Genomic DNA, 22528 nt, shown 5'->3' on the forward strand with positions numbered 1-22528 from the left:
GTGTGTGTGAGAGAGAGAGACAGAGGGGCGGAGGGGGAGGGAGAGGGAGAAGGAGAGGGAGAGAGTAAATACGACGAAGACAGCCGATTGTGATTTGTCGCGAAGGATCCAAACAAATTAAGATTTTGGATGTGTAATAACTGGCAATTGGAATTCGCATTTAGTTTTTAGTAAAAAATTATTATTTTAAATTAAACTTTTACAATACCACCTGTAATATAGTTGACAAAACAAGAAATTAATTCATTTAAATTAAAATTCAGCCCTTCCAAAAATTCAGCGGCCGATAAGTTCAGCTAATGATTTACACATATATCTGATTATTTATCAAGATCAACCGAACTGAATGGACAAGACTACTGAAAAATATCAACAGTCATTGATGATATCATATTTGCTATTCTATTTAATGAAACATGACTCGAGAAAATCTGACATTCAGATAATGTTCAACATTCTATTTATGGAGTTTATATTCTGACCGTTTGATTGTTCTGTTACATCGTTTTTTAACAAATGACACGTGACAAATTGTACAATTGTATTGATGGCCTCAATAAAATGCATTATACTCGTTCAAATCCGAATGTTAAAAATCATTTATAAAAAGCCAACAATTCTCTCATCTTGGACTCACACCTACACGATTTATCAACATTTATCATTTTAAGAGCTTTGCTGAAAATACTTGAAGCACATTCTCGAAAGCTTTAACCGATATTTTAGAGATCATCTTGTATTGTGTTATACTCACTGTAATCTCAATAATTATTCAATAATTTGAGTGATTTTTCTAACTGACGGAAAGAGTTTTTCTATTTAAAAGTTTTTATAAAGTTCTGAATAAGTTAATACTAAGAGTTTCAGTAGGCAGCATTTAAGTCCTACTGAAGTGGGTATTTACAGAATTTATAAATATCAAAGTTTTTTATTTAATACCTTTTGGAAACAAAATAAGAACAGACGTAGAATAATTTTAGTCTTCAAACTTTCAGAAACAAATATTATATCTTATTTATCTCTTTATTGGTTTTATTTTTGCTCACAAAGTTTTGGTAGGCTCATTATGCATTGCGTATCAATTGTCTGCTGATATTTGACGATCGAGATCAAACTTCGGCTATTAACACAACTCAGGTCACCTTATATTCAGAAGAGAAGAAAATTGTGAGTTGTTTATTCATCTCCTCTCTAAAGCACTTCCACTGATCTTAACAAGATTTATCAGAGCATGTTTTCTCGACCTCTGAACATATACATATGTACTGATGGCATCCTTCAACAAAATTCATATGTTTTCCAAGGAAGAGTTCGACGATTTGAAAATCAGAATGTAGGCTAATATGGAATCCGATGACAATGACATGTGGTACATTATTACTAAAAGACAAATCAAAATCATGAAAGCCTACATTGCAATAGTCATTACTGATGGAGCACCACAGATGTTAGAGAAACCACGATTAGAAGGGACTACCGATGACAAAAAATAAAGCAAACCTAGAGAACGTGGGAAAAGGCATACTATATAAAACTCTTGACAAAAACACATTCAATAAGATCAAGATGTGTACCATTGCGAATGAGATTTGGGAGAAACTAATCCAAGTTTGTGAGGAAAATAAACAAACGAAGGAAAATAAGCTCGCTATTGCAATGCAACAAATTTAGAATACAAAAAAAAGCCCGGTAAATCTTTGAATGATTTTGATGAGAGATCCAGCAGTATTGTCATTGAGTTTCCAGCTCTTGTAAAAAAGTATACCAACAGAGAAATAGCATTGAAAGTGATGAGAGCACTGAGGGAATGAGATGCGAAGACGATTGCTATGAGGGAATCAAAATATTAGAACAAGTTGGAATTGCACTAATTTTTTGCTGATCTGAAAACATAAGAGTTTGAGCCAGAAACCAGAAATGGAGAGGAATCTAACTCTAAGCATCTAAGTAAAATCTTACTATCACCGTAGCTGAACCTATCCAAGAGAATTGTAACACCTTTCAACTCAATCAAATTAAGATATAAACTTTTATGCGAAAGCTTAACTATAATTGGAGAAAATATGCATTTCAAAATTTTTGACAGAGTTTCCCTATAATTTAAAATCACCAACCTGCCACAATCAAAGATCTTTAAACTAACTATCCAACTTAAACAATAAAATAATAAACAAAATAAAATATAAGAATTTAGTAAAAGAACTAGTACCCAACTACAATTTCATATAATCCTTCCAAACATGTTTGAAGTTTTAGTAAAAGCTATCATATACAGGCATAACAAAATATATCTTGTTTCTTTCTAAAATCTTTCAACATAGAAAAGAGCATTCATCTCAAAATTTGGCATATATAATTTTTATCTGCTGCGACAACTCCTCCATAACTAATCTTTAGGACCTGCATCCCAAAAACATAATTTGAATGAGTTTATAAAACTCAGCAAGTAGACATCATACTAACAAATACATATATCATAATGAAGTCAAAGAATCCAAAATCTTTCTTTTAAACTTTATATGCCGTCATTCAATAAAACCATAGATAACAATCACATCATAAGATGACATTCGTTTTTTTCTTTATTTGTATTGGCAATGATAGTTATCAATCATTAGTATACATGTACTTTTCAGTCAAATCAGTCATGTACATGTTCTTTCGTTGATCAACATCAGTCATGTGGGTTTAGAATTACCAAAGATAACACCACTATACCATTTAACTATCAAGCCATAATAATATTCATTGAAACCATTCATCAAGCACATAATGTGCATACAAAAAGATTAAGCTCCTTTTACATTTCAATGACATATAAACCATTTCCTTTCCAATCAATATATAGATACATAAACATAGTACTTTTGAATAATTTAAAAGAAGCTAATAATTTAAAATCATTTCATTATATACATTGTAACGTACCTTACTTTTAAACTACTTGAAATTTGCGGAAAAATAAAAATTTTCTTTAAACAAGAAACAAACATTCAATTTGCGGAATCATTAAACTATTCATCCAAAATATTTGCAACATAAGGATCACAATAAAAGTTTTACTAAAGAAAAATACGTGTTTGAATATCGTAAACCAAACTTGAAATCACTGTATTAAAATTTGTCATGCTTAAGATCTTAAAATAAAACGTGGGCGGTCCTCGGGTTTAGCCTCCTGCGCAGTCCAAGCTGGCTCATTGGTCCCTACCCCTCGTCTCCTCAAAATCATCATCACCTGCATCGATCAAGTCTAGTGAGTCTACAGGCTCAACATGTATAAACTGGAAGTAACGAGTAATACGTAATAAACCACATGCATCTTTAAAATAGAGCATACATACATGAAACTTGAACATCTCATACATAAGATTGAACATACGTACATACATACATAGACGTGCCATCAACATAAAAATTTTCGTAAACATGCTTGCTTTATACATACTTGAGCATACATAACATAATTTTGCATAGAGGCATGTTTCAAAGCAAGTGACCCATAACATAATCGCCTGATCAGACTAAACCACAGTACTGGGCTGACAGGGACGAATCCACTGCCACATACATGAGATCCACGTTCATGCTTTAACAGGTGGATTGGTCCTCGTTCATGCTTTAATGCTTTCCAATCCTGATCTAAACTCGTTCATGCTTAAACGGGGTAGAGAGGTCCTCGGCCACGTTCACCGACTTCCAAACCCATACATAATTTGGTCACAAGACATTTAGCATACCTCAAAAACTTAAAATATTTTCTTTGCACATCGAACATACTTACTTGGCGTTGAGGGATTCGTTGGATCTCGATTGGGGCCACTGCTGCACATGATAACATGAGTTCAAACCCTTATCTTTCATTGCTTAGACGTAGGTATTCGTGCTCACCACCGAAGTAAATAAATAGCTTATGACATTCTAAATCGCTCGGGACTTGACCTCGTTTAATCATCATACTAAACCATGACATAGAACCCCAAAACATATCCTATATATTATATTAATAACCCCAAAACAAATCTTATATTTTTACATAAATAAATTTTAACCATCGTACTAAACCGTGATATAGAACCCCAAAGCAAATAAAAAAAAAATTATTTTTTTTTAAAAAAGGGGTACACTTACCCCGTGTAGGGGTCCGGATACATGCTGGAAATTCGCATTTTGAAGTAAAAAGGGCACGGACCCCGTGCCAGGGTCCGTGTAGGTGCTGGAATCGCGAAAAAACAAAATTCCCTACACTTGTAACCTAATCCTACCTCAAGACCCATTCTTAGGATGCTAAGGCACTGATTCAAACTCAAACAAACGCTCCAAAACAACTACGCATCACAAACAACGAAACCCAATCCATGAATACGACCTTTGACACCAAAACAATTTCTACGGCTTCTAATACAACCAAGTGCCTAACGATACGAAACGAAACACCAACAATCATCCCAACATCATTCTCAATATACTTAAATACAGCAATGATCACCCTTCGATGCCCAACGAAGCCTGCAACAATAAAACTTTAAGAACATATCATGAACAATTTTTCAGAAAATTTCAATTTGAGCAGTCCCACGAAAAAGATCGTAACTCACTCGTTTCTTATCCAAAAATTAATAATTTTATATCAAATCGAAGGTATCAAAGAGTAATACGTTTTATTTGTTGAAAGTTTTTCCAGAAACGCTACCGAAAAATCGCAATTTTTAAAATGACAGCAAAAACGAATTTCTGAGATTTAAAAACGTTTCAAAATCGATCCAACAACTTTCTGCTCAAACTTTGAACATCACACATGGATTTTTACGCATAATAAACAACAACACGAATAATATGACAAGATGGATGCAAGAATGAAAGAATATACATGCCTTTAAATCTTTAACGTTACCGAAACGATGACACCGAAGCGGGGAAAGATGCGAGGTTGATCCGGGACGAACGTGGCACGATTTTTCTTGAAATAAACTTCAAGAAATTTTGCTGCAATACTGAAGGGAATGGGGCGGCTGCTCTCTCCTTCAAGAACCCTAGTTTTGCTCTCAAATTCTTAAAATAAAATGTGTAGGTGTGTGTTGTGTGTTTTGGTGTGTGTAAAAAAGTGTGAGTGTGTGTAACGTGTGTGTGTTTTAATTAGGAGAAATTATTGCTAAATTAACTAATTAAAATACTAATAAAAAGGTTAACCCACACCAATATAATCAAACTCCTCTATTAGAATAATTACACACTGATTTAATAAAATTCTCCTCTTTAACAAAATAAAATGCACAAAGCCAACTTTAAAAGTTTTAAAAATTCTAAACTCACTAAATACATAATTTAGGCTTTAAAATGTTGAAACTTATTAAATTAATTAGTATGCCCCGACCTTAACTTAAAAAATAAAATATCACATTTAAAAATTGTCAAAATCGTCGCCGGCCTTTTTTCCTCGATCCCGCATCGAATAATCGCCTGAAACATGAAACTCGAGAAATATTTTAACGTGCATCACATAAACATAAATAATTTAAAATAATGAATTTTCATAGAACATGCATCACTAAAATCATTTTAGAATTAAATAAATGATTTGACAATTAAATAATGCATTGGTTTTACGTGCACTGATTTTTTGGCTCTACACACATAGTTTATAAGATGCTTTCAATAATGAGTTCTAATTACAACCAATGTAAGATCCCAAAAATAATCAAATGAAAAATAATAAAATTTATTTGTGTGTGTGTGTCTATATATATATATTTGTGTATTATATGACATATATAATAACCCTACAAATAAGGAAGAGGCAAATTATATAAATATAATACAATAGATCTAGAAGATGAATCCGATGGAAATATCATTTCAAATTTTTACTAGATTTAGTAAGGATATTACCCATACCAATTCATGATTGCATCCTTCAGCAAGTTGCCAATCGTCGAGTATAAAAGGGAGGGGATGGGAGGGGAAAAAAAATTAAAGAAGCAAACCAAAACCATCTTAAATAATAATAAAATTTAAACTTAATAAATCAACTTTTCCTACCCATCTCTTCAGGTGCCTTCTTGTAAGGTAAATGCTCTTGTCCCTCGTTAATATGTCTTCTTTGGTTGATAATATTGTGTGTGAAATATATGAACATATAATTTTTAGCTTCAGTGGGTGTATCTTGAAATCCTACTCCTGCAAATTTTTCTAAATGTCTAAATTTTAAATAGATTTTTGTTGTTGTACAGTACTGTTATAAATAAGTTAACTAATAGTACGATGAAAATGTTTTGGTAAGAAGATGACATAGGTACAAGGAGTTTACGAGAATGAACTTAAAATTAGTACCTTGTACACCATATTAAATGAATAGACAATAAAATTTAAGAACCTATTTTGGACTCAATTTTCATGGACGTCAACACCTCTACTTAATAGTTCATTGTTTAAAGAAAGTTACAATTTAAAATCATTTAAGTTTTAAATGGTGAAATTCTGGACAAAATCAAGAAGTTGTGTTGTATAAATTAACATTTTCATAATTTTTGTATATACATTTTGAATAGGTATGTTAAATTAATTATGCTTATTAGAGTTCTTGAGTTAACTTTTCCAGACCTTAAATTAGTAAGGATTTTATGATGCAATATTACAATTTAATAATCTGTATAAGATGTTTCATACTTTTAAAGGACCCTAAAAACGAATGAAATGATCAAATAAAGTTTCTACAGAATCTATGTTATTTGCTGAAAATATTAAATTAAAATAAGGAAGGAGAAAGTGAGATAATATATAACTTCAAATTTTATAGTAGAAAAATAAAAATACACATGGTTTACTGAATAAACAAATAATTGATAAATTTTATGTTATTTCCCAGCTTGACCTCCTGTATTTTTCATCTTGTCGGCGTTCGTGAAAATAAAAGGTATGTTATTACTGGGTAACATACAACAGGTATTTGTAAAGTTTGATATTTGTTGAACGTGAATTATATTTTTACGTGGATTATTTGTGACATTACATAACATCGATGCACTAAAACAAAACATATTTTACACACACGTATTTTATATATATGTAGCATCGATGCATGACATGACATTGCATTGCATATTGTGCCTTGTTCCAGTATTTACTTATTTCGATATGGTGTTTGGATTCGAGGAGATTGTCGGGATGGTACGGAGCTGCGACTAGCCCGAGAGATGTTGTAGGCCGATAAGGCGCAGTACGTCCGTAGTCCTTGGCGAGCTGACCGGCACACGGTAGTAGACTGGGGGAGGAGTGGTCGCTACGACAGTGTAGCCGAGCCTTGCCTGTTGCTTGAGCTGTTAGGTGCTGCATTTACTGATTGTGCAGCTTCCGATATACTGATTTCCCGTGCATGTGTACATACCCTGATCATGCATTGCATCCATGTATCATTCATTACAAGTCATGTTGTTTTTATTTCGGTATTTTCATACTGGGCTATTGCTTACCCCTCTGGGGCGGTTATCTTCTGTGTGTGGTTGATAATTAGGGCAACATGGCATCCATCGTACTTTTGATTGAGGAGCAGTATGAGGAAAGCACTTATACTATCATGTTCATAGATGGAGAGAAATGGGAATAGAAGAAAATGACTAAAAATGAAAACCAAATCTAATAAATCCCTTCCAAAACCTAAAAACACGCTTTTGGATCTCTGCTAGGCACTTGGGCGCCGATTTCAACCGCCCCAGCACCCCTTTCTGCCCGGACCCAAAAAAATCAGTTCATGGTGCGCTAGGGTAGCCATATGTCTTTTCTTGTATCTCCAATTAGCTTCATGTCATTTGAATAACCAAGTAAAGAGTTATGCGCATTTTACCAAAATGTGTCAGTGCAAGAACGACGATACACACAACACACTTCGGGCCACTTTTGGCTCGTCTTCCACAATGATTTGAACAAAACTCAAAACATAAAATTTGTAGCTTTATTTCTTTGATTTTTAATGGTAGTGGCCTCACATCATTTGGATCAATATCCAAATAATTATGCTAAAAATCACAACTACTGCCACAGTTTTCATACCGTTTCTGCACTTCCATTATCCATTTGACTCAAGATCAACCTTCTATTCTACCCATCCATTCTCATTATTCTTACACAACCCTTTTACATCACCATTAACTTCATATGTAATATACTTTAACAAGTATAACATTGCTTCACAATTTCATTTGTAAACCACATGATAAACATGCTCCCAATTCTATCTCTATCTCTATTCTATCACATTATTACCATTCATACCATGACGTAAAGCCATAAACCATCATCATATAATACCATAAATCATTAATAAAAGAAGAGAAAAAATAGGCTATTACAAGAATACTCTGAACAACTGAGCAATGTCATTGTTCGTCAAAAACGTTTTCCAAGTTCATGAAGATTAACCACAGAATATTTTAGAACCCTAATCTAAATTATAAGGAGTCACTATATGGCGACATGGAGTGTTTCAACAATGGGAAGATTGGTCATTTCCTTGTTGGTTATCCTAAGACAAAGAAAAATGAATTTAAGAATAAGACACAAGAGAAATGACAAGAATTCTCGCAAGGACTGTAACGCGATGGTTGCTAAAGATAACAAAGTAAATGGAAAAATTTCAAATCTATAAGGTCTAGGAAATTCGAACTACTTAACCTGATTGCATGCAATCTAGGGCTTTATTTAAAATATGTGTTTATTGATTTTTATGCATTGAATGCATGATTATTTCATGGATAGGTGTTTATTTCATTTTTTGTTAAGGTTTCATGCATTATGGCTTTAAGTTGCATTTCGCGCTCGAACGAGTAACGGAGACCGGGGATAATCAGGAAAAATATTTTTATTGATTAATTAATTCTAAGTAATTAATATGAGGAGTATTTAGGTGTGATTTTCAAAATTGGGCCTTGGTTGGGTATTTTACTCGTCAGGTCATATTTTTAATCGGTACGCAAAATTTAGCGATTCGGGGGACTTTTTGAGGGTTCGGGCAATATTTTCAAAAAAGTATCTAAACGAAATATTTTCGGGAGTGTTATTGGGCTTGATAGGATTATTTTATTGCTTAATGGGCCCAAAATATTTTTTTAGCCCTTTATTTTTATTAGGGCCCATTAACACCTTGTATTATTTTTTAAAAACCTTCTTTAGCAAACCCTAAACCTAGCAGCCGTCCCTTCCCCTCTCAGCAGCAGCCTCCTCTCATCCTTTCAGCAGCAAGCTGTCGATCCCTAGATTTTCAAAGAAAAATCTTTCCTCGCCTCTCCGATGCGCATTCTACGCATGGATATCCAAGTTTTCCAGCACACAAACGTTAAGGCACGCCATGTATCCCTTTTTCTCATCATTTTCTATATGTAAATGCTAGTGTTTGTGTGTTTTCATGAGAATTTATTTGAGCTATCATGTAGTATCCCTTTTGCAAAGTTTTGATATGAAATGTGCATTGTTTCATATATAACTCACATTCTCCTTAGATTTTGTGTAATGGGCTGCCATGGCTAGGTGTCAAGGAAAAAACATGTCGAGAATGAAGGGGGTTAAGTGCTGGAGTCGAGGCTTGGTCGGTTTAGGTGAGGGTAAATCATCTTTGTGTTGAGGAACATAACATCCATGTGGCTAGCTCGGGAGATTAGGGTGATGCAGCCGTGTGTGGCTCGATTCCAGCCAGGAAGCTGACCATCTTGGGTCCGTGACAGGTCTGGGAGAGAGCCGTGAACAGCTGGTCGTGGTCTTGAAGCCGATTGAAGGGGTTTGGTTGAGGGGTGGCTCAGTTGGCTAGTGCAGGGGGCTATCAGGTTGTTACGCTCCACAGCGTGCATAGGGCTAAGGGTTTGGGTTAGGTCAGCTGTAGAGCCAAAATCAGTACACGTAAACCTTTGCATTTATTTAAATTTCTAAATTATATATTTAATTTTAAAATGATTTTAGTGAGGCATGATTGATTATTTTGCATGATTTTAAATCATTACATGTTATTGTGATGCACATTAAAATATTTTCTTGAGTTTTGTGTTTCAGGCGAATATTCGATGCGGGATCGAGAAAAGAGACCGGTGATTATTTAGGCAATTTATGAAAATGGAGTATTTTATTTCAAGTCAATAAAATTAGTAGTTTAAATGATTTACGAAATTTTAAGAATTTTATAACCTAATTTAATTTATTAGGTGATTTTAAGCTTTTCAAATACCTATTTGAAAAGTTGGAGATTTTAATCTTGAAACTTGGTACTCAATTTTTTTTATTTAATCTTTGTGTAGTATTGAATAATTAGAGTAGTATTATTTTTATTACTAATTATTTAATTAAGCAAATTTAGCCCTAATTAGCTAGTTAATTAATTAATTAAGTAAATTTTCACCTAACACACACACCCACGCCCCATACACACATACGCACACACGCTCACATTTTCGTTTTTGAGAGGAATAGCTAGGGTTCTTGAGCTACACTAGTAGCCACCCTTCCTCTTCGAAAATTTCCAGCAAACTCTCGTCCGATTTTAGCAAAAATCGTGCCACAAGTCGTCCCGGATCAAGTCTCACATTCCCTCGCGTCATTATCCGTCGTTTCGTAAGTTTAATCATCAAAGGCATGTATATTCTTTTATTTTTGCATCGATCTTGTCGTAGTAAGTATTTTGATGTATATTTTATGAAAAATCTGTGTATGTTATCCAAAAGTTTGAGCAAAAATGTTTAAAACAATTTTGGATCAAAATTTTAGATCGCAAAACCGAGTCTTCTGTCATTTCGAGTACTGTGAATTTTTGGTCGACATTATAGAAACACTTTCAATATATAAAACGTAGTACTCTTTGATACTTTTGATTTGACAGTAAATTCGTAATTCTTGGACAGGAAACGAATGAGTTATGATCATTTTTGTGGGACTGCTCAAGCTGTAAAATTTCTGTGTCACAAAACCCGTCACCCTATGTTATTTCGAATTCTGCGACTTATAGGTTGATTTTTTGGTAATGTTTTCAACACATGATTTGTAGTAATCTTTGTTATCTTCTATTTGATAGCAAATTCATAATTTTCTGATAAGAAACAAGGGAGTTATGATTTTTATTGTAAAATCGCAGAAGTTGTGAAATTTCTGTATCACAAAACCCGTCACCCTCTGTTATTTTGAATTCTGCGACTTATAGGTTGGTTTTCTAGAAATGTTTTCACCATATGATTTGTAGTACTCTTTGTTATCTTCGAAATAAGAAATGAGAGAGATATGATTTTTATTGTAAAACCGTTCAAGCTGTGAAAATTTGTGCATGTTTTTCTAGTTTTCTCAAGTTTTGGTTGCAGGCTTCGTTGGGATCTTCTGAATCTTTGCTTTTGTGGTTAGGGCAGCATGTCCAGAGCGTTCCAACGAAGCCCTTGATGTTTTTAAGTTTGTTTGACGTACAAAAAGAAAATATTTTATTTTTGAGGTATGTTAAATGTCTTGTGACCAACTATGAACGAGTTTGGAAGCCGGAGAACGTGTCCGGGGACCTCTCCGCCCCGGTAAAGTATGACCAGGTTTTAATCAGGATTGGAAAGCGGTAAAGAATGACCATGGACCAATCCACCTGGTAAAGTATGATTGAGGATCTTATGTATGTAGTAGTGGACATCTCTGTCATCCCAGTAATGTGGTTTCGTCTTATCAGGCGCATTACGTATGGATCACTTGCTTTGAAATATATCTCTACGTAAAATGATGATGACGCATGTTTAAGTATGTATGATGCAAGCACGTTTATGAATGTGTTTATGAAATGATGGCACGTCTATGTTTATGTAAGTATGTTCAAAGTTTGCAGTTATTTATGAGCTACTTTAAAGTGCATGTGGTTTTATTATACGTTACTTGCTATTACCAGTTTATACATGTTGAGTCTTTAGACTCACTAGACTTGATCGATGCAGGTGAGGACAAGTTTGAGGAGGCGAGAGGCGGGGACCAGTGAGTTAGCTCGAACAGTGCAGAGGCCTAACCCGAGAACCGCTATAGTTTCAAGAGTTTTATGCATGATAAAATTGTTTAATATGATTTTAACGAATTACTTTATGTTATTTTAAGACAAGTTGATGGCAGACATAATAATATAGAGTGTTTGATGCCCTATGTAAGAGCGGAATTTGGTGAGTGGCCGGCTGTTCCGTAGGATAAATTCAAACTGATTTTGATACACTTTCATCTTCCTAGGCATTTGGTTTTTTAAAATGTTTGCCTAAAATTAGGAAGATCACTGTGATGGATTCAGACCGTAGCTCGGATAGGTCCGGCAAGATATTATTTGAGCTTATTAAGCCTTTAGTGCTTATGATCCAACACATCCTAGTTGTCATGGGTATTAGTCAGGGTTTTGTCAAATGGAACATAGTTTGGCCTGAGGATTTTCCAACTCAAAAACTCAGGCTTAATTTTTTTATTTTAAAAATTTATTACAATAATTTCAATATGGTTGATGTATTTTTTATTCAAATTATATGTTTTTTTATTCCAGTGTTAAATGTGGAGTTTACACTCTAGCGGCCGCAACGTTTACAATGTATAGAGAAAATGCCTATCAATTGAGCAATGAGAAAATTGAGAAATTTAGGAATTTTTGTTGTTATTGTATTTGGAATAAATTGTATTTTGGATTAAATATAATGGAATTTATATTGATTTTGAGTTGAGTTTCTGTGATCTATTTAACAAGTTTTGAGTAGAGTTTTGTAGGTCGAGTCCACCTCAATGTATTTCGACCAATGAAACAAGTGGGTCGAGTGGACTTTTGGGTCCACTGGCAGAGTGGGTTGAGTAAACGTTAGGCTAATAAAACTCGACCCAACGAAAGTTACTCGACCGATTTAACATGAGCATGATATGTTATAACGAGCATAAATCAGGCTTATAAACCTAATATATTTAATCCAATTACAACAAGTTATCCCAAATACAACAACAAAAATGCCTAAATTCTTCAATCTTCTCATCGTTCAATTGATAGGCATTTTCTCTGTACGTTGTATACATTGTAGCCGCTTGAGTGTAAACTTCACATTCACCACTGCAATAAAAAAACATAATTCGGATAAAATTGACATTGAAATACATCAAACCATCTTGAAATTCTTTTAATGATTTTTAAAGTAAAATAAATTGAACATGAGTTTTTGAGTTGGAAAATCATCTGGCCTAACTATGTTTTATTTGGAAAAATATTGACCAATACCCATGATAACTAGGATTTGTGGGGATCATAAGCACCAAAGCCATAATAATCTCAAATAATATATTGCCAGACCTATCTGAGCTACGGTCTGAATCCATCACAGTGATCTTCCAAATTTTAAGCAAACATTTTAACAAAACCCAATGCTCAAGAAGATAGAAGGGTATCAAAATCAGTTTGACTTTATCCCATGGAACAACCAGCCACTCACCAAATTCTGCTCTCATATAGGGTGAAACGACCTCGACCCTTTTTTTTTAATACTAATCATAAATCATAAACTCGAAAATACTAACTAAATAAAATAACTTAACATTTCTAACAATCATAATAAATTATCTCAAGTGCATAATATAAAATCCTAAATCATCAACTAACCAAAACTTCCTAAATTGACCTTTGAAAAGATCAACTAACAATAAAAATAAAGCATAAAAATATTTGTAATAAAATAATTAACATAATCTTTAAATCATTTACCTATCTAGCTAGTGCGGAAACAAAAAGGCCATCGGGTGTGTACTGCTACACTCGATCCACTCAAGCGTCAACGCCTACCATAAATCATCAAATCCTGAATCATACAAACCCAGTGAGTCTAAAGACTCAGCACGTTCTAAACATGCATAGTAAATAATACATATATAATCACAAGCATTAAAATCATATTTTATTAAAAATAGCTTTTAAACTTAAATAAAACGTAAATCGTAAAATCATTTTAAAATACATTTTTGAGCATAAATAAATCATTTAAAAATCATTTTAAAAATAGCTTTAATCATCATCATAAATCATATATCATAAAATCATTAAAATCGTAAAGCTTTCAATCATATATTATTTTGGGTGAAATTTGATCCTTGAAAGTGATTAGCTTTTATCCTTTGGTCGACTGATCATGCTTCAGCTCCACATGGCCCATGGGGGAGTGTGCACTAGGCTCTGCCAAGGAAATACGATCGTCGAGGCTCCCTCGGGGGCCTTCTCCCATAGACGGCCTCCCTCTGGAGCCTTTTCCCATAAATGGGCTCCCTTTGGGGCCTTTTCCCCTCACGAAATACCTACAAAATCGTAAGTTCACCGTCCTCACATAAACGGATCCCTCACAAATCATATATCATATGTCACAGTCAATTCACATCCGTCAAAATATTTTCCTTTTCTTTTAAAATCATAAAATAGCATAAATTTTCAAAAATAGTATTTTAGACAGTAAAAATTGCACAGCTTTACAATAAATCATAAAATATCATATTATGATCAAAATCATCATTTTAAATCATCAAATATCATTTTTACAAGCATGATGATCCTTCGGGACGCTGCCAAGCTTTTTCGTATTTTCTTAAGTGTAAAATTACCGTTTTGCGCATGAACGTAAAAATTCTTGAATTTATCTTTTTCTCACTTTTAATGATATGGGCTTATTCTGAATAATTTTTTAAGCTTAATTCTAATTTGCCATAATTTTATTCCGCTTAAATCTAGGCGTTTCAATTAATTCTTAAATTAACATTTCGTGAGGCGATTAAATCCCGGATAATTTCAAAACTCATTATTTTGATCCCAAATTTTAAACAAAACATTTTTATTATTTATTCTACCCTTGTGAGCCATGAACCACACTCGTCGACCCATAGTTCCAATTTTCCTTTTAATTTTGCGAAATAATGACCCTTAGTCGAACACACCGAGCCATCTCCCAATTTATTCGAGCCAAGCCCGAGCCACCTCAAGCCAAACCCTAGCCACCTCAAGCCAAACCCTAGCCAACCCACCTAGGCACCCTACTGACAAAGCCCTGGCCAAAGGACCAGACCCTAAGGCATTCAAACCCTCCGGAAACAGAGCTACAGAATCTGCGTGTGTGTGTGAGACTCCTTTGAGCATTAGGACTCCTAACTCAACTAGGACTCTTCCAGCCCTTAACCACTTGACCACTCATGACCTTAACAATCCCTGGACCACGCCCAGACCCAGCGCAGAGCAGCCCAAGCCCCTGAACCCGCGGTCCAGCCTCCTGCCCGAAGACACAAGCTGCGCGTTCCCTTGCTGCCCTACGATACCCTTGTTTTGCTTGAGCCAGCAGCGAGCCCACCACTCCAGCCCCTGACTGACCCCTGCCCATCATCCTAGAACCCTGATGGACCACCAACTTGATACTACTTAAATTATAATTCACCCAAGTGTAGGTTGTCTGCAAGTAATATATTTCGCAAGTACGAGATCAATCCACGGAGAGGTTATTTTAAGTTTAAATTTATTAATTTATAGATTACCAAATGCAAAAACGAAGTTTACAAATTATAAATTTTGTCAAGGCTCGAGGATTTATTCTTGGTTTATGCAATATTGTTTAACTAAAAGTAAAACAAAGGAAACCACCATAAATAATGGTTCCAAGAAAATTAAATATTTAAACGCACACCTAATATAATATAGTTCCCACTATAAAAAATACCAATTCACCGATATTTTATATATGGTACCTATGATTATATATATAATATAACTATATAAATATATAACTGCATAAAATAAATGTTAAATTAAATCATTATAATTCATTTAGAACAACCGGCAGAGCCACGCTATTGCCTAAATGAAATATATGATTTAATAAGTTAGATGCGGAAAGTAAAAGTTAGTTGCGATAAAGTAAATGTTAGATGCGGAAAGTAAAAGTTAGTTGCGATAAAGTAAATGTTAGATTGTTAGATATTAGTATTAAATCATAATATTTCATTTAGAACAACCGGCAGAGCCACACTATCGTCTAAATGAAATATATGATATAATTATATAAATATATATATATATATATATGTATAATATAACAATAATAATTGATGAAATATTTATTGTATCAAAATTAAACAACAAATCAAGATAACCACTTCAATGGTATCAAGCATTTGATGTAAATTGATAACAACAAATAATTCATTTTTATACCTACAATAAAAAGNCTAAAATAACATAATTTTATAATTTTAATGAAACTTAAATTTTAAAATATAGGTTTTAACATATAATAAATTATTAATTTTAAGTTTCATCACTAGCCCAGCCCCAAACCCAGCCGCAACTCCCTGTACAACAGCTGCTCGCGGAAGATCTTGGGGAGAGTCCAAGCTTTCGTGGACTCTTACCCAGCCTGAACCACGAGTCCTAGACATGCTAGGACTCTACCTACGACCTAGCCACAACCCTTAGGACCCAACCCCCAGCCCTGGTTGAGCCCCAAGAACCCATGCATAAGAACCGAGCCTTGAACCTCAACAAGCACACAAACCTCTTAAAAAACTCACGGTTCTTTTCTTTCCTTTCCACGATTGTTCCAGCTTGTTTTCTCTTCAAAATTTCTCATTTTCTGTTCATAATCAATCATATTTTACCATTTTTGGCAGCGTGTCCGTTGGGTTCATAACGATTCTTTTAAAACAAGCGTAAAATCGTAAAAACGTAGAAAATACGTATCATACCATAAAATAATCGAACCCACGTATTTTTCATGCATAATCAAATAAAACACAGATATTATGATTTGTATGATATTTGAAAGAGTTTAGAAAAAGTGCCTTTGCGTTTATAACGCTCGAATATACGATATTCGGCGAGGGTGCGACGTTGAACGACCGGACGACGAAGAACACAAGAATTTCTTTTCCTTATAATTTTTGAAAATCTGAATTATGTGTGTGGTTTGTTTTCGGCTGCTGGTGGTATGGAATTAGGGTGAATAAACAATAGGTTTAGTTATTTATAGATTTAATTAATTGTAAGTTAAATGGGCTTTGGTTTTGGGCTTACAAGTTTAAGGGTAATTGAGCCTACTTAAATTAATTAAATTGAGCCCAATAACATTTAATTAATTAAAACATAAAAGTTTAGAAAATAAGTTTCCCAAAAATAATATTTTTGATATTTTGTTAGCCCAAAACCGGCTTCCTGAGAAAAATCGAGCTCGACTCGTAAAATAATTCGAACTCCATCATTTTTAGGAAAATTAAATCATATTAGGAAGCCTTGCCATTATTTAATGAAAATACCTATTCTTGTCTTGGTCGTCCTCGGTTTCTTTTTCCCTGCCTATTATCGAATATTCAGGTAAAATTCTTAATTTCATGTAATCATGTCATATTATCATTTAATCATGCAATCATACATTTAATCATATAATAAATATCATGCTAGCATTTAAAAGCAATTAAATAAAACAATAAAGCAATTAAAATAATTTTTCATGCATGCGATTTACGTAGGTTGGTTTTTCGGACGTTACAATTCTCCCCTCTCCCTTAAATAGAATTTCTTCCTCAAAATTTTCCTTTACTTGATGATTGCAAAGCTTAGATTCCCTTAACCACATCAAAATTAACCTCTAACTTAAATCTTACTCTTCAATTCGGTCCTCAAAATCTTGAGAATTTCAATTCTAACCTAAAATTTCCCAAAGTCGACTCCTAAATCCAACTCAAGTAGTGCATGCACCCTATTCTGTTCTAGGTCCTTCATTATCCCAATCAATTTCCATAACCCAATTTAACATTTCTTGCAATAAAAGCATCGAAAAAAATGTTAAACAGTTAGGTTAACTCGAAATCAATGTAGTGTCGGCTCTGTCTCATCCTCTGCAGCTTGCATCACATAGACTCTTCCAGTCATGGGTTGCCTAGGCTTTGTGCAATTCCCAGCCTTGTGTCCCAAATCTCCACACTTGAAGCATTTGAAGGTGCACCACATGCACTTGCCATGACGATGACGATTGCCCTCCTTGCAAAGTGGTTTCTCATCAGCCTTCGGAATGTTCCCTCTAGGTGGTTGCCCTTGTCGTTTAGGTGGTTCTGGTTGCTTTGGTGGTCCCGCATAAGGCTTCTTGTTACTCTGACTAACTTGCTGAGTACGATTCTTCTTTCGCTGCAACTCCCAATCAATGTCCTTGTGTTACTGCTCGGCTCTAAAAGCTTTGGCAACGGCAGTAGTGTAGTCAGTAGGATCATTGAGCATCACATCATGACGGATAGTCGGCTTCAAACCATCTAGAAAGTGTCGTAATTTCTCCACCGGATCATTCGTTATCAAGGACACAAAACGACAGCCCCTATCAAATTTTTTTACAAAGTCGACAACAGACCAATCTCCCTGACGGAGACTCATAAACTCCCTCTTAGGTATAGAACGAACATCAGATGTGAAGTATTTGTCATAGAAAACCCTCTTGAATTCCTCCCAAGTCAAAGTCATCATATTCACTCCTCGCTCCGCTCCCTCCCACCATAAGGAAGCGCCGCCCTTCAACAGATAGATGGTACAGCGAACTCGGTCGGCGTCCGCCATCTCCATATAACGAAATATCACCTCTAAAGATCTAATATATCCCTCAGCGACGAATGGATCAGTAGTGCCATGGAAATCCTCGGGGTGCATCCTCCTAAATCGCTCATATGCAACCTCTGGTCTAACCATTGCTCCATCCTCTACATGTTGCTCAAATAAACGGGCCATACCGGCTAGTACACGGGCACTAGCATCCTGAACAGGTGGAGGCTGTGGAATATTCTACTCCTGTCTAACCTCATCAGTCCTACGCAAAATTCTTTTAGGAGGCATCTCTATATACGTCGTCCAACCACATAAGCAACATGCATTAAAATTTTTTACATGAAGCATGCAACTAACATTTATATCATGTATTATATAAGCATTTAATAGAATTTTATCATATAAAATATAAAGCAGTAAAACTCACATATTTGAGACGTGACTTCTTGAGCTTCTCGACCCTTTAAGGAAAACCTTGGCTCTGATACCAACTGAAACGACCTCGACCATTTTTTTATACTAATCATAAATCATAAACTCGAAAATACTAACTAAATAAAATAACTTAACATTTCTAACAATCATAATAAATAACATATGAAATCTCAAGTGCAAAATATAAAATCATAAATCATCAACTAACCAAAACTTCCTAAATTGACCTTTGAAAAGATCAACTAATAATAAAAATAAAGCATAAAAATATCTTTAATAAAATCATTAATATAATCTTTAAATCATTTATCTATCTAGCTAGTGCGAAAACATAAAGGCCCTCAGGTATGTACTGCTGCACTCGATCCACTCAAGCGTCAGTGCCTCCCATAAATCGTCAAATCCTACATCATTCAAACCTAGTGAGTCTAAAGACTCAACACGTTCTAAACATGAATAACAAAAAATATATATACAATCACAAGCATTAAAATCATATTTTAATTAAAAATAGCTTTTACACGTAAATAAAACATAAATCGTAAAATCATTTTAAAATACCTTTTTGAGCATAAATAAATCATTTAAAAATCATTTTAAAAATAGCTTTAATCATCATCATAAATCATATATCGTAAAATCATTAAAATCGTAAAGCTTTCAATCATATATTTGAAAGTGATTAGCTTTTATCCTTTGGTCGACTGATCATGCTTCAGCTCCACATGGCCCATTGGGGGGGGGGGTGTTCACTAGGCTCTGCCATAGAAATACGATCGTCGAGGCTCCCTCGGGGGCCTTCTCCCATAGACGGACTCCCTCTAGAGCCTTTTCCCATAAATGGGCTCCCTTTGGGGCCTTTTCCCCTCACGAAATCCCTACAAAATCGTAAGTTCACCGTCCTCACATAAACGGATCCCTCACAAATCATATATCATATGTCACAGTCAATTCACATCCGTCAAAATATTTTCCTTTTCTTTTAAAATCATAAAATATTATAAATTTTCAAAAATAGCATTTTAGACAGTAAAAATTGCACAGCTTTACAATAAATCATAAAATATCATATTATCATTAAAATCATCATTTTAAATTATAAAATATCATTTTACAAGCATTATGATCTTTCAGGACGCTCCCAAACTTTTTCGTATTTTCCGAAGTGTAAAATTATCGTTTTGCATCTGGACGTAAAAATTCTCGAATTTATATTTTTTTTCACTTTTAATGACATGGCCTTATTCTAAATAATTTTTTAAGCTTAAGTATAATTTTCCATATTTTTATTCCGCTTAAATCTAGGCCTTTCATTTAATTCTTTATTTAACGTTTCGTGAGGTGATTAAATCCCGGATAATTTCAAAACTCATTATTTTGATCCCAAATTTTAAACATAACATTTTTATTATTTAATCTACTTTTGTGAGCCTTGAACCACACCCATGGACCCATGGTTCCAATTTTCCTTTTAATTTTTGAAATAATGACCATAACTCGAACACACCGAGCCATCTCCTAATTTCCTCGAGCCACGCCCGAGCCACCTCAAGCCAAACTATATCCAACCCACCTAGGCACCCTAATGACCAAGCCCAGCCCAAATAACCAACCTCTAAGGCGCTCAAACCCTCTTGGAACCGAGCTACAGAATCTGTATGTGTGTGTGTGAGACTCCTTTGAGCATTAAGACTCCTAACTCAACTAGGACTCTTCCATCTCTTAACCACTTGACCCCTCATGACCCTAACCATCCCTGGAAAAAACCCAGACCCAGCCCAAGCCCATGAACCTACGCGCCAGCCTCCTGCCCGAAGACACAAGTTGAGCGTTCCCTTGCTGCCCTGCGATTCCCTTGTTTTTCTCAAGCCAGGAGCGAGCCCACCACTCCTGCCCCTGACCCGACCCCTGACCATCATCCTAGAACCCTGATGGACCACCTAGCCCAGCCCCAAACCGAGTCGCAGCCCCCTGTACAGCAGCTGCTCGCGGAAGAGCTTGGGGAGAGTCCAAGATTTTGGGACTCTTTCCCAGCCTGAACCACAAGTCCTGGCCATGCTAGGACTATTCCTAGGACCTAGCCACGACCCTTATGACCCAACACCAAGCCCTGGTTGAGCCCCAAGACCCCATGCATAAGAACCGAGCCTTGAACCTGAACAAGCACACAAACCTCTTAAAAAAATCACGGTTCTTTTCTTCCCTTTGCACGATTGTTCCAGCTTGTTTTCTCTTCAATATTTATCATGTTGTTTTCATAATCAATCATATTTTATCATGTTTTGGCAGCATGTCTATTTGGTTCATAACGATTCTTTTAAAACAAGCGTAATATCGTAAAAACGTAGAAAATACGTATCATGCCGTAAAATAATCTAAACCATATATTTTTTATGCATAATCAACTAAAACACACATATTATGATTTTTATGATGTTTGAAATGGTTTACAAAATTTGCCTTCGCGTTTATAACGCTCGAATATACGATCTTCGGCTAGGGTGTGATTTGGAAGACCGAACGACGAAGAACATAAGCTTTTCATTTCGTCCTAATTTTTTAAAATCTGAATTGTTTGTGTGGTGTGTTTTCGGCTATTGGTGTTATGGAAATAAGGTGAATAAACACTAGGTTTATTTATTTATAGATTTAATTGCAAGTTAAATGGGCTTTGGTTTTGGGCTTGCAAGCTTAAGAGTAATTAGGCCTACTTAAATTAATTAAATTGAGCTCAATAACACTTAACTAATTAAAACATAAAATTTTATAAAATAAGTTTTTCAAAAATAATATTTTTGATTTTTGAAAACTCTTTGTTTGCTCAAAATCGGTTTTTTGGGAAAAATCGAGCTCGACTCGTAAAATAAATCGAACTCAAACATTTTTAGGAAAATTAAATCATTTTTAAATCATATTAAGAAGCATTGCCATTATTTAATGAAAATACCTATTCTTGTCTTGGTCGTCTACGATTTTTTTTTCCCTGCCTATTAACGAATATTCGGGTAAAATTCTTAATTTCATGTAATCATGTCATATTTTCATTTAATCATGCAATCATACATTTAATCATATAATAAATATCATGCTAGCATTTAAAAACAATTAAATAAAACAATTAAGTAATTAAAATAATTTTGCATGCATGCGGTTTACGTAGGTTGGTTTTTCGGACGTTACATATGGCATCAAACACTCTAAGTTATTCTGCCTACCCTAATTGAAAGCACTCAAAATCACCTGATGAAAATCGACGTCCATCCATGCCAAATCCTGTGACATGAAATGTGTGTACGTCCTTTGTGAGAGCCCAATACCCAAGTGGGGCCCAGCCCATTTCCATCTAATTATTTAACCAACACATTTGATAGAAGAAGCAACAATTGTTCAATCCAAAAGCTCTTTCCCTGCCTTGCAACTCGTCGCTTCTCTCCTGTTTCTGCAGCCATCGAGCAATGCCGCCAGTAGCCGGATTTTTTTTTAGTTCAGCAGCTGGAAACTTTCTTCCTCCTTCTATTACCTTCTTTCCAACTTTCAATC

General features: G+C 34.7%; 1 protein-coding gene across 1 annotated transcript; it reads right to left on the reverse strand.

The window, feature by feature from the left end:
• Window positions 1-18175: 18175 nt before the first annotated feature.
• On the reverse strand, window positions 18176-18736 carry LOC140956703 (uncharacterized). Its single transcript, XM_073413555.1, has one exon. The coding sequence runs from the start codon at window positions 18734-18736 to the stop codon at window positions 18176-18178; it is 561 nt and encodes a 186-aa protein (XP_073269656.1).
• Window positions 18737-22528: the final 3792 nt, after the last annotated feature.

Source organism: Primulina huaijiensis, chromosome 2 (assembly GCF_012295235.1).
Source record: "Primulina huaijiensis isolate GDHJ02 chromosome 2, ASM1229523v2, whole genome shotgun sequence".
NCBI classification, from domain to species: Eukaryota; Viridiplantae; Streptophyta; class Magnoliopsida; order Lamiales; family Gesneriaceae; genus Primulina; species Primulina huaijiensis.

Coding starts and splice junctions, on each gene's coding strand:
- LOC140956703 (XM_073413555.1), bottom strand. CDS start 18,736: ATGGCCCGTTTATTTGAGCAACATGTAGAGGATGGAGCAATGGTTAGA.